Source organism: Aphelocoma coerulescens, chromosome 2 (assembly GCF_041296385.1).
Source record: "Aphelocoma coerulescens isolate FSJ_1873_10779 chromosome 2, UR_Acoe_1.0, whole genome shotgun sequence".
NCBI classification, from domain to species: Eukaryota; Metazoa; Chordata; class Aves; order Passeriformes; family Corvidae; genus Aphelocoma; species Aphelocoma coerulescens.
This window is the reverse complement of record NC_091015.1, coordinates 21,596,524-21,623,460: the sequence shown is the minus strand read 5'-3', so window position 1 is coordinate 21,623,460 and position 26,937 is coordinate 21,596,524. Positions and strand designations below refer to the sequence as shown.

Here is a 26,937-nt window from a genome sequence, read left to right as displayed (position 1 = left end):
ACCAACCTGATTCCTTCAGTGTCTCCTTAAGCACCACCATCATGCCATACCTCATCCACTTTGCTGTACCTGCAGCTCGGATGGTGTATGAGGTGGGCACAGGATTAAACAATCCATTCATTCACTTTCATATGAGTAAGCCACAACAGCCATTTTGAAAACACACATTAATAAATAAGCACAACTGTCTCCTACGATCCTCTCCAGAGGAATCATGATAGTGAGAACATACCTCAGTGAGCTACACTGTGAAGCATCAGAGGAAGAGGTTCTTTTCCTTTCAATGCTGAGGTCTGTCTAATACTCTGAAATTGTATCTGCACCTATTATGTAGACACTGTACATGGTAAGAAGCTGGGCTTGGTAGCTGCCATTTCTATGGCAACACACAAAATATGAAATTCTTTGAGAGCAGTTAGTTAAGAACCTGTATTCCTTAGTGTATTTAGTCTTTAAGAATAATTTAAGCTTTCCAGCTGAGATTAAAAAGGAAGTCAAAATCAAATAGTCAAGAAATTTTTAAACTACAGAAATAGCTTAACCTTGAACTTTTGTGGTTTTCACCTTTGCAAACCAATCTCCATATCATCACTGAATCTGGTGTAGAACCATGTGTTCTGGATATGATTATACTGAGCTCAAACTTCTGGGGGTGAGGAATGTGATTTCCTGAGTACGTCCATTTCTCATGCATAGAAGACGCATTTCATGGAGAAGCGCATGAAGTCGCAGGCCACGTGTGCAGCTGCATGCAGCCCAAATGCAGGCCATCTCTCCAAGGTCAGAAGCACATACTCACACCCAGTGTCAGATCAAGTGACAGGCTGTGAATGTTTCTGTTAGATAATCATCTAACAGATGATTATCTTCTGTCAGTCACACAGGGCTATGAATGTGGTGGCAGTCAGACATTAATCAAATTCACAACAAAAAAGAAACATTTTATTTTTAACTGTAAGACAGTATTTTCTTTGGGTGGATCATCACTACTACCCTATGGAAGCTTAAATTCGAGACTTTTATAAATCATCTTATTTGCAAACAATGCACAGTGAACTACACAGGTAGATGTACAGTAATCTGCTTACATATTCTGCCTGACAGTAGCTGTCGCTCTCTCCCTATAAACACCGTGAGCAAAAAACAAGCATCATTTCACTCCTATGAAATTGCAGTCAAGTTTAAGTAGGCACCAATACTGCTTACACGTAAGTATATCCTCATGACTTCTTTTGAGCACAGAAAACATTATCTTGATTTTGCTGAGGAAGGAACATCTGGAAATTCCGGTTCTACAAAAATCAATACAAATTTTACCACTGACAGCAGAACGTCACCCAGAAAAAACAAGTACCAGACTTTAAATGCATTTAGAAATCTATTATGACATTAAATGCAGTCAGAAAGCACCAACCAAGAACAGCACAGTCCCTAAAATACTGTGTTTCATAAAGTTACAAAGAGTTCCCAAAGATACTCTTCTTTATATTCTGCCATCACTTTACATGAACACATGGTTGAAATTTCAGGCACTGGGGAAACATCCTCCTCTGCAAAGAAGCCACTCATTTAAACACAGCAAGGTCACATCCAAGATGCACACCAAGTGTTTAGGGAGAAGGAAGAACACAGACACAGTATTCTGAACTTCATTTACATGTAGTGCACAAGAAATAACACATTTTAAGGAGGACGAACAAAAGGGCAAAGGTTTAACCCTTCCACTCCAGAATCCATTGCCACATAACTGAAAACAGTGCTGAAAATACTTTCCTGTTGATTAATTCAGATGCATCGTATTAATAAATCTCATTTTCATATTATGCACACTGGAATATTTGGTAATATTTTAAAGTCCTTCATACAGCTCCAGATGTGGATCTAGAGGTCTAGGTTCAACATAATGCCTTCATACCACATGGAATGAAACTGAAGACTTAAAATGGAGAATGCTGGACTTACAGTGTTGCTCACTGAATCCAATGAAAACCAGACACCTTAACATAAAACATAAACCATTTAAATGGGGCCTGAGGAAAATACAGCTGAGCAAGTGCTGTGTTACTCAGTCCAGCTGGTGGGAGCTGGAGATGATACAGGAGGCAGAAAGTTTCATTTCTACTGGGATCTGTGGTATTTCTGACTGAAAAGGACAAGGCTAGAAAGAAGTTTTGAACAGAAATTTGGTGTCCAAGAATAGAGAGATTAATTATACTGCTGTAAATCCTACTGACATCAAGGCAAATACACACGGAAGAAGTCATGATCCCAGCCATCTGTTTACGGATAAAGTAAAAAAGTTTTTCAGCCCCCTCAGATTTTGATAAATACAACACAGTACTTGCTAGGACAAAAAAACCCCAAAACCCAGAAAACCCCACTGAGCAGTCCTGATTATAGAAAAGAGAAACCCTATCTTTATGTTCAAACCTTTTAAGTGCATACTGTGAAATAAAACCACCATCCCACAGTAGTGTGAAACACAAGACATGGGTATGTCCACAGCATGAAGCAATTAAGCTGCATTTTAGTGTGCAACACCAATGCATCTGTTTTTATTATTACCAACACCCAGAAATGCTGCAGGAAACGGTGGTGGACCAACACAAGAACAAGATTACATGTATTTGCTTACCCTTAAAACATCTCCAGGGCATTGACAGCTGATCTTCATTTTATTAACTATTCAAAATTATATTATTGCTTTAATTTGCTTGCTGTGCACACAAGGCAGTAGGTTTGTTTCATAATGAAAAATCTCATTTGGAACAGTATGAAATAGATGCAGCAGATTGCCTTATTTTGATGTCAGCCTGTTTTTTCTGGCTGCTTGTTTCATCAGTGTCAGTGGAGCCACTCTCAGCCTTAAGCAGACTATGCTGCTTCTCCTGCTTCTCTCCCAAGGATAGAAAGCACGGTCATGTAAATACAGATTGTTTATGGTAAACATCCTAAAAAGCCATTAGTTATTTTTGGCTGCCATAAGATGCAAATACGCCTCATTTTTGTGGAAACTACGAAAATCTCTGCATTTCCAGTCAGATGCCTTTGGGTTCATATTAGTTCATCACGAGCTCAGCAAAACATATGAGACACTAAGGATTAAAATATCTGTAGTATTTCTGTCACTTCTCCACATCCTCTAAAAGTAAAAAGTATTTCTGCTTTTTAGAGCAGAAATTATATTTCATGCAGTAATGATGACAACCACATGGACTCTAAACAAAAACAATGGCTTGCACAAACAAGCATCCACTGTACTGCTAATCCACGAGAGAGAAGTGCTGTGTTAGCGCCTGGTAAGACAGTCACAGGTTTCTATCTGTGGCATTTACTCACTGCTCAGAGAAAAGCATGTAAATTTAAGCCACTGGAAATCTATTAAGGAGAGACTGAGACATAACCAGCACTGAAAAAAGCAGCCCTGAAATGAAAGACAAAATCAGAATAATAAGGTCAGAGGTCCTATCCTGACAAGGCACAGATCTAACAGTGCAAGTGGGTTACAACAACTTATCTGCTGGCTAAGGATTTCTCCAGCATGGAGCCATTCCAGTCATTAGCCATCCATCTCCCTTCACAGTCCAAGAACAACAGGGATGTGGAATGACAGGATACCACCATGTTCATGCTACATATGGCTAGTTTGACAGACCTTAGGGTGTTAAAGCAGCTTGCAAAAGGTAGTGGGGCTGCTCTACTTATTAAATTAAGCTACTCCAATTTAAATTGGTTGGGATGTGGCCAAAAATCTACTAGAACTGGCATGCTGTAGTCAGGGCTTAAAATGCATCTTTGTTCAACATCTTTGGTTGAACAGAAAGATGCTTACTTCAGCTGAAGTGTGAGCTGGAGCCTGAGCCTATCATCTTCAATACCTTCCTCTCCACAGCTTTGTGAAGCTAAGTGGCCTGACAAAGATGCATTTTGTTTAGCAGTCCTCATGCCTTCTCCTCCTAACACAAGTGCTCCAGTAGTTTGCCATGAATCAAACAAGGCTGGACTTGTCTCAAGATTGGGAGCCTCAAGCCTGCAACACTAATTAACTAACCCATATTGATCTATACTAATATATATACTGCACACAATATGGTAACTAGCTCTTTATACACAAAATTAAAAACCATATTCCATACTATGAGTGAGTTTTTGTGGCCTCACTGCAGGAGAAATCTGGCCATAAATGAGAAAGCTCCATAATCAAAATCGGAACCATTTACTTGCCATGAGTAACTGGCAATTAGACAAGCTGCAGCTCCAGCACAGCTGACAGAAGGACTGGGGAAGGACTGCTTCTTGTGGGGAAAGTAAACATGACTCAGTCTTCCCTGTCTTTTTTTTTAATAAGGGAAAACAAAATAGTTTCTAGAAGAACGATTCAGTTTCGGGAAGAAAATAGTGAAACTTATTGCCAGGGCAGCACAAGAGAAGTGTCATTTCCACTGTGAAGGGAAAAGCCAAATCCAATAATTGCACTCTTTTTCTACTATTCCACTTTATATCATACTCAGATTTACTCTTCACTAAATTGTACTGCTTTTCCCTCTAATACAGGCAACTTCTGACAGTAGATTCATAGGCATGCTGTTTGAAAATACATCACTTTTTTCAGCAAACAGAGGCAGGAAGGAAGGAAAAACATTATTTCGCCCTTCACCTCTCTCTTCCTCCCTTTCTCCAACATGCTGCTTTCATGCTCATTGCTCTACTTCTAGGTGTGATCATCAACTGGCTCAGAACATTTGCCTTGCAGGACAAAGCCCCACTGATTGTCTCTACAGACCCACATTTCTGGCTCCTTTTTCTCTCAGTATCAACCTTTCTCACCTTCCATTCTCCTTTATCTTAACAACCATCTGGTTCATACTTCAGACGGCACAGTGCAGTAACTGAAGGGGGATCACCAGGATAAGACTTATGCACTCCTTTGTCCTTTAAACTTCGAAGCTGTAAAGAAGGCCAGTACAGTGTACCAACTAGCAACAAAATAAAGAAAATAAATTTTAAAAAGAGCCTAAAACATGTATTTCTGGGAAAACTCCTGTTCACAATGGCAAACACTATTCTGTAATATAAAAACCTGAGTGCATTTTACAGATTTTATTACTTAGTCATTCTGTCCTTTCAAAATATTTCATCAATTTTTCTTTTTTCGAATTTATTTAAATAATTTACATGTATTTTCCTGACAGTATTAGTAAATCTCAAAGTGATTTACAAAAGAAGTCAGTACTATATTTCCTATCTGGCAGGCAGGAAACACAGCCTGAGCCAAGGGAGGGACACAAGGTCAGACAGCCGGCTGCTGGCAAAGATAAGGCAAGTTTCCATTTCTACACACTTCCAATTCAGTGCTGTAGTGAACACATCTCTCCTCTTCTCAGTCTGTGGGTGAAATGCAGTTCTCTCAAGTTTTTAAATAAAATATTTAATAATTGAAAAATGGTACATTTATAAAAACTTTTGTTTAAAATTGGCACACAGTGCTAGTCAAGTATATTTGCATATATACCACACATTACTTGATTAGTAAAACTCAATTGCCTCTTCTTTTAGACAGAAAAGCCATCTAGGGAGCCACAATGAGATGTTACCTACCAAATTTTTGGTCAAACCTCCATGCTGGAACGTGAGCATTGTGTTTCAGGTTGCTGTTTGCTGGCAGAGGCACTGTTACATAGATGGGGCCGTTCACGGGGACGGGGGTCCCATCGCTGCTGAGGAGGTGGACGCTGACGGCAGTGACAGGGGTGAGGTCATACCTGGTGCTGTTTCCTAACAAGAGAGTGAATGAACACTGTGACTACACAATGTACAGAATTTAAGGGATACCTGTGTGGTTCAACACCGCAGTACTGCATCAACCTAAGTCTCAAGGGATGGTAGCAGCAATTTCCTCCCTGCCTTACAACAGAACCTCAAACCAACCAATCAGCCAGCCAACAGACAACCCTCCCCCTGCCAAAAAAAACAAACCCAAGCCACAAAATTGAAGGAAGATGTATATGGTCTATTTTTCACTTAATTTTGGAATAATGTGAAGACAAAAAAACTACAATGTAAAAATCTCCTGCATATACTTTTTCATGTTAATTCAGCTTAAATAAATCTGTATAACATGGCCATAATTGTGGCAAAAAAAAAATCATCTTACAAGTCTTTATTATAGCCTCAAATGCCCATATTGTTAACTAAGAAACACCAAAATAAACAGTGGCACCTCACAAATGATCAGTCACATGCTTAAGAATGCCAGGTTGCATTTCCTTTGGCTTTTCACTGAATAAAGCCATGCTAAATGGTTTATTAGCATATAAAATGTTATCTTCTTATCTAAGACAGTAATTACTCTTTATGTTTAAACTGCATGCCAATGAATGCCACTTAATGACAACATACTTTTAAAAAGCATTATAACCCTTCAATGATTTAACCAAATGAATCAATGACAGGGATAAATATCCCAGATATATGTACACAGGTGAAAAAAAAAACCTTGAGGTTTAAACCCTTGACGTTTAAAACTGAGGAGATCAGGAGCTCACAGCAATAGCAAAAGTAGTTCAAATTGGAAGAAATAGAGCTTCCAGTTTTGCAGGGGGCTTGAGCCCCGCAGGCCCAGGCAGCTGCCACAAGCACCATCCCTGCTGCCCCTGTTGTGCTGGCTCTGGGGCTGTGTAGCTGCTCTTCCTGCGGAGGGGTGAATCAGGGAGAAGGAAGAGGGATGTATAGCTGGCAGAGATGGGGCACTGCCCCCACTGTAACCCTGGTGCTGTACATTGCACACTGCCTGTGAGAGCATATTCACACCCACCAGTGATGGCACACCAAGAGGTCCTCGGGAACATGCTGTATCTCAGCAACAGTGCTCAACAGGATGAGCACACTTGAGGGAATGGTGCGAAAGCATTGAGACCTTTATGATTTCTCGTAACTCTGGTTAAGTCTTGAGAAATGGCCTTTATTAAATTTGATGTCTCTGAGTAACAGCTCACCAAATAAAGACATCACCAGGAAAGGAGGTGGGGAAGTGGTAAAGGGAAGGGAAAAAAAGGTGACAAAACTTCTCTGAAATTCAAATTCCTTGGATTTTGCAGGATTGTCAAACTGAAGAAATGGAAAATAACCAGAAGTAATGTTTTCAAGTGGCTGATTTATGAAAGCATCTAGTCTGATGCACACTTTGCCCAGATTTCCAGGTGTGTGTCAGTGTTACGTGGCTGGTGTGCAAGGGACACACAAGCTGCCTTCACTGACTATGAACAGAGGGGCAGATGTTGACCTTACAGAGGGATCGAAGTACTGAGAAAACAGGCACTTTGAAGGTGGCAATGCAGGAAAGACAGAGAGCTAACAGATTAAAAACAGACAAGTAAGTGTTGAAAATTCAGCTAGGATGTAGGGGAAGGTTGCCAGCCTACCCATGCACCTGTAAATGTGTATTATAGGCTCCAGTGGTGCACAGTATTGTCCCCTTAACACCTTAGAATATAAAACAGCAAGATAGAGGATGGAATTGGTAAGTGAAAAGTTGTTTCTTTATTCCTGATCCTTCAATACACTGCCTCTGCCATGCACCTGTAACTTCTGTCAGATTAATGCTTGACCCCAGGACTTGGGCCACTAAGGTTCTCAGGCTGGTATCAGAGAAATAAATTCCTCTTGCCAAGTATTGTATCCTGACAACACTCTTGTATATACAAATTCCAAATGAAAAAAGGTATAACTTCAGATTTTAAATTAATATAAAGGATCAAATAATGTTTTGTATTTTGAATCTATCAGATATTGAAAGTTTTGAATTTTTCTTTTATTACTGTCTTGATATAGCATATATCTGTAAAAATTACTTTTCAGTCCCAGAAAAAGCATTCTGATGGTGAAACACAATTTTTAATTAAGATGCACTAATACTTTGCTCAGCACTGGGCTGAACAATTTATATCAGGGTGAAGAAATTTCTGAAATCCACTGCATCTTCTAGCAAGAAGAAATATTTCTTCACTTTGCCATCTTGTACAGTATGTTAATGCTCATTAAAAAGATAAAATGTTTCTCTTTTTTGTTGTGAAGGCAAATTAAAATCAATGCTTATCAAACTCTCACATCCTATAAAACTGATACACACAGATTAAATGGGAATGGACTTCAATAAATGTCAGCTTTATTTCTTGTCATTTTTTGACATCCGGTGACCTGTAAAGAGCTTTAAAAATAATCAGATAAAATTCACTGTCAGTTCAGACATGATGCTTTATAAAGAAACAAGCAGCCACAAAAAGCAGGAGGAGTAATGGTTATTAGCCAGCTTGGTCCATTGAGGCAGACGATGGAAAGTTTTGTTTAGTTGGGTTAAAAGGACAAGATTTTGTGGAACCATCCTCCTGGTCTCCAACTGGTAATTAATATAAACAATAAGCTAACACTATACAGGCTTGTCACTACTTGCAGTGAAATTGTTCAAATTTTTATGTTTACAATATGCTGATTCATGCAATGAATTCTCACTGCTCTGCATTATTAATTCAACACCCAGGTAGTATTTTATGAAAAATGCTGAACTCATAGAGAATAGGTTTTAGCTAAAACTACTATGAAGTCACTCTGGACAAATACTGAGGGACCTAAATGGAGAGACCTCACCAAAATGCTACAGACATGTAAATAAACTGTGAAAGAACAGAGGAGTAATTGTGGGGTAAGGAGAGGTGGGAGAGAGGGAAGAGACAGTGTTCTACCAAATTCCGAAACTTCCCATGCAAATCAATGCTAACTTTTCTTAGAATTCTAAAATTTGTAAATATTCTTTTTCTCGTGAGACCAAAAATATTAAAAAATCAAGCAGGTGTTGACCTAATTTCTTATGCTTTCAGAAGTTTTCCAGGCCAAGTCTTCACCAAGTCACTTGGAGATGCAGAAAAGGTAGTCAATCCAACTTCATGATTTTAAAGTTTCATGTTTCCACATGAGGAGAGGCTTCTACTAGAGACAGAGGACATTTCACTTCTACTACAGTGCATAATAAAATACATTGCATTCGTAGTCTGTGTTACACCATACTGAATACTACAGTATTTGGAAAACAAGCCACTTCTCAGTCTCTTAAACACCATTTCTTTGCCAGTCATTTTGGTCTTTTAAAACATAATTCTACCTGAAGGCTAAAAGTCAAATCCAGGGGCCCTGTGCTCAAGAAGAAAAGTCTCTGTCATGCAAGAATACAGAAGACTGAAAAACCCAAGGCTGCATTAATCTGTTTTATAGGGGGATAGGAGGTAAAACAGGAGAAAGACAATATCTTGGTTGTGCAGTTCTCATGAGATGGGATCATCTGAAGCCTTGGAAAGACCTGTGATCACTAAATAAATTCAAGAATGGGAAGCTGAGTTGCAGAGTACTTAGGAAAGATTTGGGAAAGAGGAATCCCACACACACTGCCAGCAGTTTGTTCAGCTGGTTTAGAGATAAAAAGAACGGAGATGAGGAAGTAGACAAATGAGTGAGATCAAATGCTTTCCTTAATTTTAAAAAAGATTAAGAGATTTTGATTAGTCTGAGTATGAAAAGTCAGAGAAAACTGAAGGTTGAAGATGAGAATAGGAAAATGATAGGGAGATAGGATGAGATAGGATGAGATGTACTCACTGGAGCAGACAGAAGGATTGGAGTAAGGCTGCAGACACATTTCTTGTTGTAATAGAAAAGGAGATGCACAGATTTGTACAAAGGGAAGAAGGGGGAAGCTAGCAAGCTACCATTTACACACATGACCTAGCATTCAAAGTCACTTAGATCAGCACATCACAAGTAAACGCATCCTGAGAAACAGCAGGGAGAGACCTCAAGGGGATATTTAGGCTGCTTCAAAGCAGGCTCTACTATGCCTCTGCCATCCTCACAGGTGACTAACTCTGTCCAACACCCTCAAACAATTAATTCTACAGCTTAAACCATCCTCACCATAGCAAGGTTTTCCTAATCACTAGCCTGAATCTCTCTTGCTACACTGCATGGCCACTGATAACTTTCTAACCCACTATGGGCACAGAAAACAAATTATTCTCCTTTTCACACCAACCTTTTAAGAATTTGAAGGCTTCTCATCGTGGTTCTTACCTACGAAACACCAATTATTTCACTCAAGACTGAATGAAAAGTGGAAAAAGACTAGCAGGCAGTTGCAGTCATAAAAATGTATTACAACTTTGAATTTAACAGTGGTTGTGTTTCTACTATGAATATTCATTGTTTTCTCTTTGGTGCTAGACCAATTTGCACATTTTGGCTACATTCAAAAGCATCAACAAAGCCATTGAAACAACACAGTATTAAATCCTTGAGATATAGGCATTTTATTTATTTTTAGAAAAAAAAGGTGAACAAGAATTTTTATGGCATCCTCAAGTTAAATTCTCTCTTGTTCCTTCACATTAATCTCCATCTTTTATGTGCACATGCAGCGCATTTGGAGACTCAGCTCTGAACTAAAAGTGTAACCAACTCGTCTGATCTCCCAAGGCGAAGGAGTTTTCATCTTTGCTATTCAGTGGCCCTGTTTAAGGGATAGCAGACCTTGCCCTCTTGCTCCCTGGAACAGCATATTGGCAGGGCAGCTGAACGCATCATATCACCCAAATTTGAAAGAATGTTTGCTGGAATGGGGAATGGAAAAAATTATATGATCAAAAGTCAAGCCCTGGACCAATATGAAATCAGAGCAAAACCAAAGTAGTGGGTTACCTGTTCCATTTCCATCTAATCCCTGCAAATAAGGGAAACTGTCCACTTCCCAGGGTGAACTGGCTGCAGTCAGATATGCTGTCAAATCACTGTAGCTAGTGTTCTCTGGCAATTTCACAGATCTTCTCTGAAAGTGAACTTGTGGCTGAGTCCGTGCACCTAAAAATATTAAAAGTGACTTTATATCCAAGGTGGGCAGAATATTTAGGTGTTCATATTCATGGAAGCACTTTTACATTTTTTTCATTATAAACTGTGGTAGCTTGAGAAGGACAGAGACATCAGAAGTCTATTATGAAAGATGGATAACCTGTATTTTTACAAGTATTTTGCAGTTGGCATTATTTGTCCACAAGTATTCCAGAGCAAAACTGTGGAGGCACCTACTGTCAAAAGCTTTTCTGGCTATGTTGTTTCTCCTCCACTTTCATTACATGCCTCTTCTAATGAGTATAACTGAAACGAAAACTAACTTCAGAGGTAGGGTATGCAAAAGCTTAGGAAAGCATCCAGTTCACCATATTTGTTCTAATTTTGTTTTCCCTGAAATAGCAAGATAAATGTAGTTTATACTCTTTAAAATTATTTTCTAAGAGACAATTCTACCTGTAGTCTCAATTAACTTATGTAACTTCTGTATTTAGATTTTGCCAAGTTTTGGCCATGAAAACTAACTCTAAAACTGAGACCAGTCACTATTGAAATCATTGGATTAAAAGATTCACTTGACAAACTTTGGGTGAAAAGATTTGCCGTATTTTCCCATGAAAAGAACACATCAAAATAGAACCAAATTACTTGGCATGTAAGATTTCTCTCTTTTCCTCTGTCTTGTATAGTGTTAGCATTTCTTTCAAGCTCACTAGGTGTTAATTGAAGGGTCTTTGCTGCAACATGATTTAAGATTTTTTCATGTACTATGGCATTTCATGTCTCATTTAAATCCCAGCTTACAAAGTCAGTAGTCTTTTTCAAAGGATACTCACCATTAATACTGTTTAGCAACACACAGCAAGACTCCATCTGCAAGTTTGTGTGCACAACATGCAAATTAATTTTCAAATCAAAAGCTATTGTATTCTCCAGAGCTCATTTTGAATACACACAGAACACTTCCCACACAGCACAAAATCAAGAGGCAAGCAGTTTTCTTCTTAATTCACATTGGACTATGTGATTCAAAGATGTCAACTCAAAACAATTTTGCATCTTTTCCCCCATTAGTCTCTGGCAGCACTTTTAGGTTACATGTAGCTTCACTGCGAGAAAGAATAACAAGCTTGACTTGCTCCTAAGCTTTGTAACGGTGAGTGTCATTAACCTAGAGACTGGAATCTTTTCTTGCATAATTTTCCAGCAGGAACTCTAGCTGTGAGAAAACATAAAACTCAACAGAACAAAATGTTGTATTGGCCAAGAAAAACGTCTGTATACAGGAGTAAGTACCTCCAAAGAGCTGATTGTTGTTTAGCTGACATTTCTTTGGTAATTCTGCAAGAAGCTATAAAATTGCTTTTATTTTTTTAATTTCTGAAACATTTAAGTGTTTACAGCAGGCTCTCAAGACTGGCAATACCCTCAAGTGTTTAATATAGTCATTAAACAACACCCGTGTGAAATGGGAAGAAATCTCCCTTATCCTATTTCTAGACTTAAATGGAAAACTATATAAAAGAATAAATAAATCGACTGCAACAAACTCAGGCAGGACTTATCTCCTGTGTGCTCTGCAATACTGTAGCAGCTTGCTGTACCTCAGGGACTGATCTGCTCAGGCACTTTGGAAACCTCTGACTGCACTGCTAAGTGGGCTCCTACAGCCCACGGGTATAAATATCCACAGTAACAGAACACCCCCCTCTCCTTCCAAACAAAGAAACTGGCATTAGGATTATCACCAACAGTCCAATGTAAAATTGTAGGATTTTCTGCTGTCTAAATCTCTGGTTAAGATGCATTATTCAAGTTGCCAAGAACTGGTGTTTTATTTCCAAAGATGCAAACTAATTAAAAATTAAAACCCAAGTAACTGCTGTTGACTCTGTAATGCAGTAGTTTATGGGATTTCTATTAAAAAAACAGTTGGGGTTGGAGTTTGAGCACTGGGAGAGCCATGAACTGCCAAATTTTAACTAGATAAGGAGGACTCAGAAAGCCAACCTCAGCTCCTTCAATCCTACAAGCAGCACAAAGCCTTCTTATGGCTGAGCCCCAAACCTGGCAGGAAACCTGTGCAGCAACAAACTCAGATATAAGCTCTGAGAATGAGGAAACAGCCTCCTCTGTAGATAGTGCATACACAGACAATAAATCAGTGCAGAGTAGTTAATTCACACCCTGAAAAACAAATTCCTCCAGACTGATGTTCACCCAAAACCTGACACTCACCCTGACTCTCCCCTCAGTTCCTCAGTTGGGTCTCCCACACCTGGCAAGAGACTCCAAAAGGGCAGAAGACTGGGAGCTTCCAGAGAAAGGCTTGCGAGGGAAGCAGCTACCAAGGCTTTCACCTTCTCTCACCACCTTGCTACAAGATAATCGAATACTCTCCTTTACCAGCAGCCATAGTTGATTTTGGGGTGTATGTTTGGGGATAGATTTATTGAGGGAACTGGAAGTGGGAGAAACTTGTGCTGACCAGACTCTTAGGAGTTTTTTTCACCAAGTAATCACATCACTGGGACTGGATTATTAGCATTGCTTCTATTACTGAAGATACCTAGTTTTTACTTATAAAATCCAGTTTTTACTTATAAAACCCAAGCACATTCAAGTGTAAGATAGGCATGTTGAGCTCTTTCCACATGGTGTGTGCCATGAGGTAAAGACTGCTGAGCATGGATCTTATCTTCTTTAAACAACCTCTTGTCAACACATCAGCCATGATTCAAATGCAATCAGCTCCAGCTTGCCAGTACACTCCTGAGGATGTAACCTTAACGAGTCCCTGTAAGGCACCTTTTGTCACACTGGATGTGTGACATGTGGCACCACACCAGCATTTGAGGTTTAATCTACGTGAAGTAACATCTGAAGTTTCACCAATTCATGCTCTGATTGCTCATAGGTCAGAGACAGATAGAGGGTCCCCATACAGCTTCCATTCACCGAGCACTGAAATTCAGTCTGTCACTGTGCTGCTATTAAATAACTTAAATGACCCAGTGGTTGGCAAGCCCCATCCCTCACAATTACTGACAGAGCACAGCAGTGGATTGTAATGCCATCATGAAAATGAAGCTGCCTGCATCAACTCAGACAAACTTCTCAACTGCATAATACGTTGCTTGCTTGATTAATTACTCAAATGCAATTGGTAACTTGGTGTACCAAGACAGGCCTTTCTTTCCCTTTGACTGGTGCTTCAAAAACCAGCGTTCCCAGCCTGTTCCTGGTATAATGATTTCTGGTTTGCTCTCATTTTTGCACTAAGGTAACTCCTGATCAGCTCTTTTGAAACAGTGCGAGGTTACTGGGAAGTAAATTAGAGAAAATAACAGAGAAAAACTAGGTCACAAGGATTTTGGATCGAGACTAGAGAGGCTCCATTCAAATACTGGAACAATGTCTAGGCTGTCTTTCATTTAGGCTTCATCACAAGAGAAATCCCAAGAAAAGAAATGCCGACTGGACTCATAAATTAGATTTTACGGGGCAAGACTGCAAGTTCAAATCCCAGTCCTTAGCATACTCCAGGTACCACTTTCTTCTTTTATCTCTTTTTTCTGCTATCCCAGTAGAACCAGTTACATTATTCTAATTTACATATATTGTTAACACACTGGATCAATTCACTAAAGGAAGGAAGATTATGCTGAAAATATTTATGAGTCTCACTCAGCTGTTAAATGTCCCTCTAGTCCTTTAGCATCCCCCATTTTTTGAAGGAAGCTGTGAATATGAAAATACTGTTCTTTTTCAGTTAATTGCATAATATTAGCACATTTGCATAAGAATAAGAGTATTTAATACAGCAGGATAGTGGAATACTGTTGGTAAACAATGTTTCATGTTTTGCCTAATGCCTTGTGTTTTAATGCAGTTCACTGTCCATCTAATTTACCCCATTAGACAATGTCCAGCTCTCAAATTGCAGAATATATGTACAGCAGCTGTTTCTCCAGATCCTTCTGAGCATTCCATCAGCTACCTAATTTGTTGAATGCATTTTCAGCTGCAGTTGTATCTAGTGCTCTCATTAATGAAAAGCCTATCGTGTCTGGATGGCTTCGAACTGAAAAAATACGTCAGGAAGGCGTAATTGTATTATATTCTCTCAGATAGAACAAGGTTATCTTGGAATACTATTGAGGGCACTATTTCCTTGTTTATTAACTATCCAGTAGAGTTTAAAATGATGGCAAGCATAAGACTTATCATGAGTAAGACACCATTTATGTACAATAAGAGTGCCCACAGAAAAGGATGTCCCCTTTCTGGTTCAAGGTAAAAAGCTCCTGTTGTTAACAGACTTACCTCAGCCAGCACATCAATCGGATTAATTTACGTCAGACCCCTAGTCAGATGAACGTTTTATTCTTCACTGTGCAGTTCAGAAAACACTGTTCCTCTGATTGATACTACAGTTGCTTTAACATGTGTTTGGCCTTACGAAAAGGTTATGCAAACTTTATTCTCCTAACACAGTGGGTTTCAATGTGTAGGATTTAGGTTTGCAGGCAGTCTGACAAGGGGTCCACAGGAAAAGCAAGTTTATACAGGGTATACAACAATGTAGATACAAGAAATTTTCAGTTTTTCTATGCCCTAAATTTCTAAGTCATTCACACTAGGAAGCAAGAAAAAACATGAAACCAGTAAAAATTCTTAGACATTAAGAACACCAGAAAATGTCTACTTCAAGGATGGTTAAATGAGGCTAGATGAAAAAACATCCAACAGATATTGTAAGAAACTTAATCTCTAGCTCTCAAATGGCATACTAAAGTCCAAACTCATTTATTACTGTGTAACTTGAATTCCCTAGTCACAGCAGTTAGGGACGAATTCAGCTATTAATTTGGTAAAACAATCCCACAGAGAAGCATTCCTCAGGGAACTCAGAACTCCCCACAGAATACCAGTCTCATTCACAGGACAGAGTTCAGACAGCAATTGGGCTGTCAGGCTTTTTGTTTAGTGTCCCTTAAATTTCAATTCCAACCTCCAAAAGCCAGCATACCTTGAAATCCTGAGACTATCTGGACTACATCATCATAGACCATGAGAGTAGCTGAGCGTTCAGGAAGAAGGCCGAGGCTCAGTGAAGAGAACACTGTGAGAGAGAAGTGGTTTAAGTGGGATATATTTAAATTCTTATAAACATAATCCAACAACGACAGCGGTTACTTTCTTCACATTTTTGCAAAAGCAGGCCACCCAAACTATTAAAATCATATTGTATACATGACAGAAACCACATGCATTCTCTGAACCAAACAGTTAAACTGCCAGAGTAATTACTGAACTAAACAAAATGTTCTATGCTTTGACTCCTGCACGTCATGCATGGCAGCTCAAAGCACTGAAGAGTGCAGTGTAAAGCAGGGTTTCATGCTTTACATGAAGCAATTCCCAGTTCCACAGAAAGACATGAAATACATAAAGAGAACTGAAACACTGACTCAGTCTGGCTGAGTTATTTTTCTGTGCAACAGCTATACTTCTTACATCAGGAATATTTTAATGAAACTTAACTTTTAAGTACTTTGAGATGCTTACATTAAGTCATACAGAAAGGCAAAGTATGATGAATAAGTCTGAATAATTTGCTTTAAAATGCAGCATGTACTTACTGAGTCACCACCTACACCAGGGAAGTGTTATTTATAGCAGAACTACTGTCATCCTACCAGTGGTGTGAAAGGGGATGGATAAACGGTATTTGCTGCAAGCAGTCTGCCTTGCAAGGACCTCCCTTCCCACTGGGTACTGACACTCCTTGCAGGGGCCTGTGTCAGTATGCACACACATCTTTGCACAGTGAAAAACAGGATATAATTTCATGCCAAGTTCTTCAGACCCAGAAAATCCAAAACAGGGAAGAAATTAGCCACAGAGCCCACTTGCCTCCTGCATCCATGAAAACAGAAAGGAGCATGACTGCCTGCAGTCCACACATGGCTTTCAAAGATAGAAGGAGGAGACTAATGCAAACTAGTAATTTTTGGTAATTGGACAGCATCCCATACCTGGAGAGTACTCATCCTAGTCTGAAGTAAATGCCAGCTGAGGAAGGCATTCCCAGAAAGAGTCAATAGAATAACAACACAAACTCTTCTGATTTTCTGGAATTTTATAAATTTCCTCTACATTAATACACGTTACTTAACCCAAGAGACCATACAGATGTTAGCTACCAACAGGGAGACTACAGTATTTCTGCTTTAAGAAAGATACTCGCCTTTTAAAGATCAGAAATTTTACTGTTTGGGAGAAGTACAGGAGAAAGGAGAAGAAACTAGGAGAAACACACTGATAAAAACTACCATCTAAAAGATGGTCTTAACGATATAAACATTAAAATAAATAAATAAAAATTAAAAATCATGTTATTGCAAGTAAAGCTGGGAATCTTCTTTCTAATGCCCTAAAGGTGAAACAGATCTACATATTAGGCAATGTAAGTAAGAAAGCCTAGTGCAAGTAGCACTAAGGCCACACAATTACAAAATTTGTCTTTACTCCAATAACTTAATTTGTATGAAGAAAGCTAATATAATTTAGACACCCTGGGGAGCTCAATACAATCAACCATGCCAATATCTTCTTCCATATATGCCAGACTATAATGAATATATAACCTCTAAACTTCCCTTGGGCTTTTCTGCACAATCTTTTCTCAGCATGACAAAGACAGAAAGCCACACTGTTTAAGGCCAGAAGGATGACAGTGATGATCCAGCCTTATTCCTGTATAACTACAGCCTTCCCTGGATTAATTACTGCTGCAGATTCAATAGCTATACCGAAACTTGAAAACATGTTGTAGAAAAACTCCAGTTTTCTTTTACAGGTGTCCAGTGGTGAAGAATACACTGCAATATCAGTGTTCTAATAAATAATTATGAGGGCAGTTAAACTATGTGCCTCTTTACCCATCAAAATTTATAGAGGTTAGATTTCCAGCCATTTGATCTTCTTTTTATACAAGCCTGCTAGACAGAAGAATTCTCTCTCACCCGTTTCCTGTTCTCTATGAGGGTATTGATGGACTATGATCAAATTACCCCATGAACTTTCTTGCTGGTGAACAAAATAAATTAAGCACTTCCAAGTCTTTCCCTGGAAACCATATTTTCCAATCTTTTAATCACCCCTGATACAAGTCCACAGTTTTAAACATTTTTCTTGAAACAGCTTGAAACAGCTAGCTACACATTTCCCTGAATGGATATGCCAAGGACAAGTCCTGAAATACTATACTCTGCCTTCCCAGTTTTTACCTTATTTTACAGGTAAACAATTCCAGATGAGTTCTCCTTTCCCAAAAATACTATAAACATCATCCTCTGCTCCTAAAACTGTATTTCACCACAGTGACAAAACCATGGTTTGCTTTGACTGACTGTCCTGGTTTCAGCCAGGATACGGCTATTTTGTTCTCTGTTGCTGGTACAGCGCAGGGTTTTGGATTTGGGATGACAATAATGTCGGTAACACACTGATGGTTTGGGTGTTGCTGAGTAGTGCTCATCCTAAGTCAAGGACTTTGCAGTTTTCCATGCTTTGTCAGTGAGAAGCTGCAGAAGAAGCTGGGAGAGAGCACAGCCAGGACAGCTGATCCAGACTGGCCAAAGGGATATTCCATATCACAGAATGTCATGGCCAGTATATTAACTGTGGGGAGTTGTCTGGGAGGGGTCAACTGCTGCTCAGGGATGGGCTGGGCAGTTGTATTGTGCATCACTTGCTTTAACTGGGTTTTACTCCCCACTTTCTTTTTGTTACGTCTCATTCTTCTTATTATTATAAAATTTTACTTTATTTCAATTATTAAACTGTTCTTACATCAACCCATGGTTTTTACCATTTTATGATTCTCCTCTCCACCCATGGAGGCTGGGGGGGAGCAAGCAGACGGATGGTACTTAGTTGACAACTGGACACTGACCCTACCAACTAAGGGCCAACTTAGTCTGAACTGCGCTGTCTCAGCAACTCCCTCTCTTCATTGCATACACTGCTCCAAAAAAAGCGTCCTTTTAAATAAGGATTACCAGTCACAAATGTTTTCTTCCAAATTATTTACAAAGAAAAATCTATGCTTAGTTAAGAGCAGACAGATGAACACATCTTCCATCATGAACACTTCAACAACTCAAGTGATGTTAAATTAATGAACTGTTAATAAGTGGAGTCATGGCTCTGCTGATAAATATTTTAATGGAAGAAGAGATCTTAAATCTTTCCCTCCTACCATTTATCACTATGTAAATAAATAATCCTCCTGTTCAAGCGGTAAAGAGCTAGTAATTATTTTGGTTAATGTAAGAAAAGTTAATTTCTGTCAAATTATAAGAACAGAAAACTCTCGATGTTTACTCCTTGAAGCTACTACAACAATATCACAAGTTCAGTGGCTGCACAGCTTTTCAGTATAAGGCTATAACTAATGCATATTGCCTGTGATGGAAGAATCCTGATCCTTTAGGAAAGTTCTGCTACAGGATTTTAAACATTACCACCCAATGGCTTTCAAACCTACTCCCTGCTCGTGGTTATCCTTTTCCCATTTGAGGTAAATACAGCCATAGTCCAATTACCACAGCACACAGGATGGCATATCAGCTTAAACACTGCCCTGGGTGAAATGGTGCTCAGAGTGGGGGATCTGCTCTGTGAGGGACAGCTCCTAGGACTGTTAAAAAGCATTTTTGGGAAATGAGGATCCAGCTGTATGGGTGTGTCCAGATTGCACACTGCAGAATGAACACTGAGATATGCTGCCTGTTCCCCATCATTCAAGCCAGCTTAAAAATAACAACAAAACAACTTGCACATTTTTCAGAACTTCTGTACTGTACTAGTTAAAAGCATGATAGGCATTTAAATACATGGCATTTAAATAGAAACAGATCTTGGAAAGTTTTTTAAAGACTATAGGCATTTTAGTCAATACAAAAAAGCCTAAGTATCTTGGTCCTTAACTTTTATGTCTAATTCAAAATCTAGATAGGGCATATCAAGTTGTAACTTGTTGTTTCTTTAATCAAAGAAAGGAATAAGTTCAAGGTACCGAAAGCAAAAGAAAGGATTCTACTTCCAATTAAATCAATGGCAAACTATCTTCCAGTTTCAGTGGGGGAGGATCAGAGGTGAAACGAATATACCTTCTGAGCTAAGCTCACATTTCAGCCATGGAAAGAAAGATTTTGTGGAACCTATACAATTACTGCTCTTTAAACTTCAATGACTTACTAAAACAAGAACACCCTGTTTCATTCTCTTCCCTCAAAATCAGTATTTAAGAAAAACAACAAGCAAAAAACTAACCAAACAAACTCCAGGCTATGGAAGGGTACATCTCATTTAAAAGACCTAGGGTATGAGTCAGAAAGATAAGAGACACAAGGCAAGGTTATTGCATACTTTAATAATTTAAAAGCACATAAAGTATGCTGAGGAAGCTGCACTTCATCTTATTGAAAGAGAAGAAAACCCAAAGGAAAGTTCTAAACAGAGTCACAGAACAATGATGGCTGGAAGGGACCTCTGGATGTCACCTGCTTCCACCAAGCAGGGCTTGTCCAGTTGAGTTCTGAATGTCTTTAAAGATTACGATTTCACAACCTTTCTGCTGCTGCTGTAATGAATTGTTGCTTGTAATCTTTGTTGCTGCTGTAATGAATTGTTGCCTTTTACTTATTTGAAACTCTCCTGGCAGCAACTCTTTTCAGTTGCTTCTTATTCTTTCACTACACCCGAAAGAGCTTGACTAAAGTCTTTGCTGTAGCTCCATTAAGTAGCTGAAAAACATGGTGGAATACAGTACAGAAAATGTGGAAGAAGCCACTCTTATCTGAAGTAAGTGAAAGCAGATAAGTAAACAGCATGTTGAAATGCCTAAAGCATAATTCTGGGTTTGAAGAGATTCACGCTCCTTTCTCCTTCTGAAAATACATTTGCTACTTGACCTTGCAGCAAGTCACGCAGTCCTTCTGGCTATGTTGATATTAATAAATAAAATGGAGCCAAAACATGGAATTCAACACTGCCCTGGGAACATGTATACTATTTAAATATTACTGCACTTAAAACCTGGCATGGCTTTGGCCCAGGCTAATAATCAAATCTGAGGTGTGTGTTATTTAGGTGTAATACAAGCCTGGGACCATTCCCAAATATCATGGACCCTAACTGTGGCTGAGGATTACAGGAAATGCAGATGAAACTCAGGATGTGATCTTCATATAGCTGTTTCATCTTGAAGTTTGAAAGCCACCCTCAATCTGTTCTTTTTAGCAGTACAGAAATAGGCTTCATGACTCAATCTTTCCTCTCATATAACTAATGTGAAGTTCTGAGGCATTCTGATAAAAACTAACATGCAAGTATTATGCCTGTGGAAGAAGCAAAGCCATACTAATGTACTAAAAATCCTTACATCTGGATAATGTAACTGCATTTCAAAATTGTTCTATTGACATGGCTAAGAAGTAAAAGACCAGGACTTTTTTCATACACTACAGCCTATGGTGCAACAGCTGTTGCTACACCTTGGAAGAGAAGCAAGAGTACATCACAGCTGCTGAAACAAGGCTCTTAGAAATGGTGTTTCCATAAAGAAAAAGATCTGGAACAGATTTCTATTTTCTATGGAGCTGCAAGAGCACCAACAAATGTTTGAAAACTGATGTAGCACTGTATCAAGGACCGCCAGAAGGAGAGTGAGTCTCTGCTCAGCCTTGATGCTGCAGTTTAACTGAGGTAGAAATGTTACTATTTTTGAAATGGGCTGATGTTTCTCCCCCCACCCAGGATCTCAAGCATTGAAACACATCATACAAAACTGTGTAGCTTCCTTTAGATGCAAAATCTTACCTCAGAACAAAAATAAAGATCTCTTACCAGGCAATCTTACAGGTTTCCATGGTGCAGAATTTGGCACATATGCATGTTTACTAGCAGTCACTATCAGCTGATTGCCCAATTTATACTGAAACTTGAGGAAGGCAGTGCCATCTGCTCCTGAGGTTCCAGATGCAATGGAGATCTGGTTGGTAAAAATCTCAATGAAGGCTTCAGTTACTGGCTGATGAGTGCTGGCATCGCTTACATGGACCTTCAGCGTTACTTCTGTAATGACAAACAACCACAGTGATTATTGTCTGAAAAGCTTCTGTGGAAGGCAGCAGTTAGAACATGCTGACACACCAGTGACTGAAAAGACACCAGCTCTGCCATTTTGGTGCCATGTACAACTTCTTATACTGGCCCACAGCTCTCCATCTCAGGCAGTCACTCTTTAAAGACACTGCAGATTCTACCACAAGCCAGACCAGGTCCTGAATTACTGCTCGACAGCTAACTTCAACCGTGGAGGCATCTATCTTCCACCTGTGACCCACATGCAGCTGGGCAGCACATCACCAGGGCAGGCAACATTCCCTTCGAGGGGCAACATGTCAACCACACAGTACGGTTGTACTATAGCAATTCCAAATGTGTGCTCTCAAACAGGTGTTACTAATGGACAGCAGGGCATGGAAACTCTCTGTATGGTCCCTGCCTTGCTGCACCTCTGCTCCAGCCAGCCTTCTCCAGCAGCAGTGGGGAGAGGGAAAGGCTGAAAGTGGGGTATGCTCCTCACTCCTTCCCAAAACAATTCTCTCTGTGTAGCAATGGAATGGAGGAAATGCGCATGATGGAAGCCCAGGAAAAAAATGGGCAATAGAGTAGGCTGTGCTATAGTTGGGAGATTTTCAGCTCCAGTGGGAGAGATTGCCCCAGCTGTTACAGGACTTCCCCGGTGATGCCTAACCAATTCACCAATGGGTGAATTCCCACAGGATCATGTCCATGTCCTCAAAGCACAGGACAACCAGGTGGGATGCAGAGTGCTAGCAGTGACAGCAGGAGCCCTGACACTGCTGTATCACCTGTCCCCACATACTGCTGGTGAGAAGCAAAGAAGTGATGGTTAAGGCAGTCAGGAGAATCATACATCTTGCAGATATGCAGTCAGAAGACAACACAATGGACTACATTTTTCTTGAGCAATTTGCCATTTTTCCAGAAACTAATTACTAGTTTAAATGTTTCCAGATGTACAATATTTGTCCACTCTGGGCACTCCTATGACTAAACCATGCATAGTGTCACCAGGCTTTTGTTACATAAAATGGAGTGGCTTGAGCAAGACAGTCCCTCTGGAAGGCATTCTTCTCTATCTACCATTATTTTTCTGTGCCTACAATAGTTCCACTGCCTCATGCTATAAAGTAGCAGCTGTTGCCTTTCTGCAATAACCATGACTTAAATGCAATGCTGTGTTGAAAAGACCCAGCAATGATCTACTGCGTCCACCAAGACACTCCTCGGGTTCTTTTTGCTTCCAGTTGCCTCTTTCTCTTAAATGAACACCTCCCTCCCTCTTTTCTCTCCCATTCTCCCCTTTCTCCCATTCCCATCCTAATTTTTGGAAATTCTGTTGTTCTTGCATAAAGTTCCCTACCTCAGCATACTCTATTCCCTAAGGTAGTAGATGGTATTTTGCAAACTCCCTTATTGTGTCAGGAGACTTCAGCCTCTCACAAGCAAGATGCTCACACTCCATGTGCAATGCATTTCTGCAGTGTGATGCCCAGAGAAGACAGCATGACATCTGTGCTAGTTTAAGAACAGTCTAGTATTTAGTGGGCGGGACAGAAACTGCTCAAACTTTTATGTCCAGCACAGAGCCATTTGTTGAAGGCTCTGACAATGGGCAGGTTCCTAGCCCAATTAGACAAGTTGGTTAATGCCTCTGTGATGACATATTTAAGAAAGGAAAAGCCACAGGAAGCTCTCTTTCTTCTCCTGAGGGGTGGTGAGGTGGCTGCCGGGGCCCATCCCGGTGGGGGGAGGGCACTGGGGCCCATCCTGACTCCCGAGGCCAGGACCGCATGGCCAAAGGCCTTCTGAGGCCGGAGCCGCCCGTGCAGTGCCGGTGAGGACCATGCGCCCGGGACCGGCCGTGCGGTGCTGGCAAGGGACCACGTGGCCAGCAGCAAGAGACATCATGAGCAACTCCCAGATGCAGAGCCCAGATGAGATCAACCACTCCAACTGCAACTTACAGACACAAACTTTCTTCCAAGTCAGAGAAAAATGAAAAGTGAGGACACGTGAGGAAAACCAACATGGCAGCACCAAGGTCAGTGAAAAAAAGGAGAAGGAGGAGGTGCTCCAAGTGCCAGAGCTGAGACTGTCCTGCAAGCCATGGTGAGGACTATAATACAACAAATTGTTTCCCTGTAATTCATGAGGTGCATGGGGGGTGCAGAGATCCACGCACAGCCGGTGAAAAGGAGTACTCACACTGGAGCACGTGGGTACTGAAAAGCTGTAATCTAGTGAGGAACTTGAACAGAGAGAAATGACCCTTGCTTTTAGAGATAAAGAGCCTTCACTTCCAAACTAAAACAGCTCACCCTTAAAAGACTAAACCCCAATGAACTGAAATGACCCACGCTAGGCAGTGGTGGGAAGACTGCTTGACCCGTGGGAGGGATTCACATTGCAGCAGGTTTGGACGGGCTGTTGCTTGTGAAAGTTAAAACCACGCTAGAAAAGTTCACAGAGAACTATCTCCCATGGGAAGGATCCCACGGCACAGCAGAAGAAACTCTTTTCCTTAAGCATACTACAGAAAGACTTTTAAGAAGTTAAATATTGACCAAAAACCCCGTGTTTTGTTTCCTTGTGCCGTCGGTAGGAGGGAGAGACTGGGAAAGAAAGGTGTTCTGAAGGTTTCCTCATTACCCTTTTTACTTTTAAGTCCGTTAATAATAAATTTTCTTTATACTGTTTAAGTTTTAAACCTGTTTTGCCTTACACTGTTTCTTTTTCAATAATCCTTATCTCAACTCATGAAGTTTTTGTTTTAGTTTCCCCTCCTCTGCTTAACTATAGCAGAGGAAAATAAGTAGATGGTTTTTTTGTGGGTGCCTGGCACTTAACCAACTTCAAACCATGACAACCTCCTGTTCATATATATTCAAAAACATTACACTGATTTCTATAGAACAGTACTGCTGGTACAGTTCTGTTCTATTACTAATGCCTTGTAAGAACTTATTTTGGTGTAAGCCCTGAGCCAGCAAGATATAACTCCAAGAAGAAAGAAAACAAAGAACAAAGTCTTTGTTATGAGTTTCAGTAGTGAAATGGCACAATTGAGTAAACAGAGGAACACACTGTAATAACCTAAAATTTTAAAAGGATGTCAGGACCTAATACAAAAGTATCAGCACATCTGTCTTAAGGGCATTTCAGCCAGAAAGAACAATATCTTGGGCTCTTTTATAAGCAGGGACCTTCTCTCTGAATCCTACAGTACTGAAAATACCAATATCAAGCAGCCCTGCACAAAAACCCCATTAGACAATTCATCATCATCACAGCCCTTGCTTTAGAACTTGGCAACGGAGGATGCCAATTTAGATGGGAGCAGCATGAAATACATTCTAGCTATTAAAGATTCTGGACTTCTTCCCAGTTTTGCATTTAGTAGTCAAAGGAAGCAATGTACATTGAAAATCAGTGTCCACATACTCTGGTGCCCAGTACAGAGTGCATCCTTAGAAATCCTGCCTTGACCACCATGCAACTTGTGAAACCTTGTGTATGTGAAAGGTAGCCACATTAATCAATGAAGGAAAATATATATATTCATGTATTTACAAACATGAGGACAAAAACCAGTGTAAGTTTTACTTCAAAGTGGAGAGATTTGCTTAGATCCAAAGCCAGATAGCTGTGCTCTTAGCACTTCCCACTTTGAATTTCCTAGGAAAAAATGCAAGAATAGATGAGGTTAAGAATAATGGGTGATACATTAAAGAAAAAGCAAGAGAACAGGACAATTTCTGTTAGCAATCACTGTTAGCAATTTCAATAACATGGAAGTTTAGCCTTTTCGAAAACAACCACATATAACACGGAACCAAGGAGCTCTGGATATTAAATACTAATTAAGGAAGAGGGTAAGAAAACAACAGAAGTATCAAATCAATTTAATTCCTTATATACATCCAAAATTCTCGAATAGAGACTACTACTAAAATTGATCAAGAAAAAAAACCAATAAAATTTTCCTGTATACACAAATCCATCTTTCTCTTCCCAAATCAGTGAGCTAGGCCATGGGTATCTCCAGTAGGAATTTCTTTATCTTTCACTCCATAGCTATGTAAGGTCTTCTGTCTGCATCCTTCTTTCTTTCTGCATCCTACCCTCTTTCTGATAAGGAAGGATAGGAGTTTCCAAAATCCTGTTTCTAAACAGAAATGACAAATGCAATCACCCAAGATGGAAGACTGATGTCCTGAAAGGCAGCAGATTGGAACTGCTGTTCCAAACCCCACAGTCCCTAGATCAGACGCTGGGCTTGTTTTCTCCTTCTTTTTGATATTTAACATGTTTTTTTCCTGAGCAGATAGAGAAAACCCTAGCAGCCTGAACAATCTCAATTTCTTTTCATGTGTTATCTTCCCTGACAAACATGTGAAATGTATACTACTTGCTTAATTCAGGGCTTTCTCCCACACAACAGCTCCTTTTTCTTATCTAATGCAGCAGTGAAATCACGAACACTAAACCTACGTTATCACTGTAATTTCCACAGCAACTGAATGATTAAAAGCTTAAAACTGGAAAGAAATCGTTGAAGAAAATATCCTCTCAAACAGTGATGTGATGAGAACACGTCAAGAGAGACAGTAAATTTCAGAATTGTTAGGATATATTCAGGCACTTTTTGAGCATCAGGAGAACTGGAGAAGGGAAATAAGACAGCAGAGTAAGGTCAAGAAATGACCCAAGATCAGTCTCATCTCTAATTAATAGGGAGGTCTTAGATCAAAAGACTAGGTATACTAGATGGAATCAATTAGAAGCTGTTTAAAAGACTTATTTTTAACTATGGAATAGAGTATTTAAAATATCTGGCAAACTTTTTAGTTGGTACTCTCAGCAAACAGTGGGTATGAAGCA

The 26,937-nt window shown here is 39.8% G+C and overlaps 1 protein-coding gene across 2 annotated transcripts in view; it reads right to left on the bottom strand.

The window, feature by feature from the left end:
• The window catches only part of FAM171A1 (family with sequence similarity 171 member A1), an 88,232-nt gene that overhangs the window by 15,187 nt on the left and 46,108 nt on the right, over window positions 1–26,937 (bottom strand). Inside the window, exons 3-6 of one of the 2 annotated variants that reach the window (XM_069006742.1) lie at window positions 21,811–22,038; window positions 15,923–16,015; window positions 10,741–10,899; window positions 5,599–5,775 (exon numbers count right to left, since the gene is read on the bottom strand). In XM_069006742.1, the coding sequence (XP_068862843.1) occupies window positions 5,599–5,775; window positions 10,741–10,899; window positions 15,923–16,015; window positions 21,811–22,038 (657 nt within the window). The remainder of the gene's footprint in view (window positions 1–5,598; window positions 5,776–10,740; window positions 10,900–15,922; window positions 16,016–21,810; window positions 22,039–26,937) is intronic. The other variant, XM_069006743.1, reaches the window with a different exon arrangement.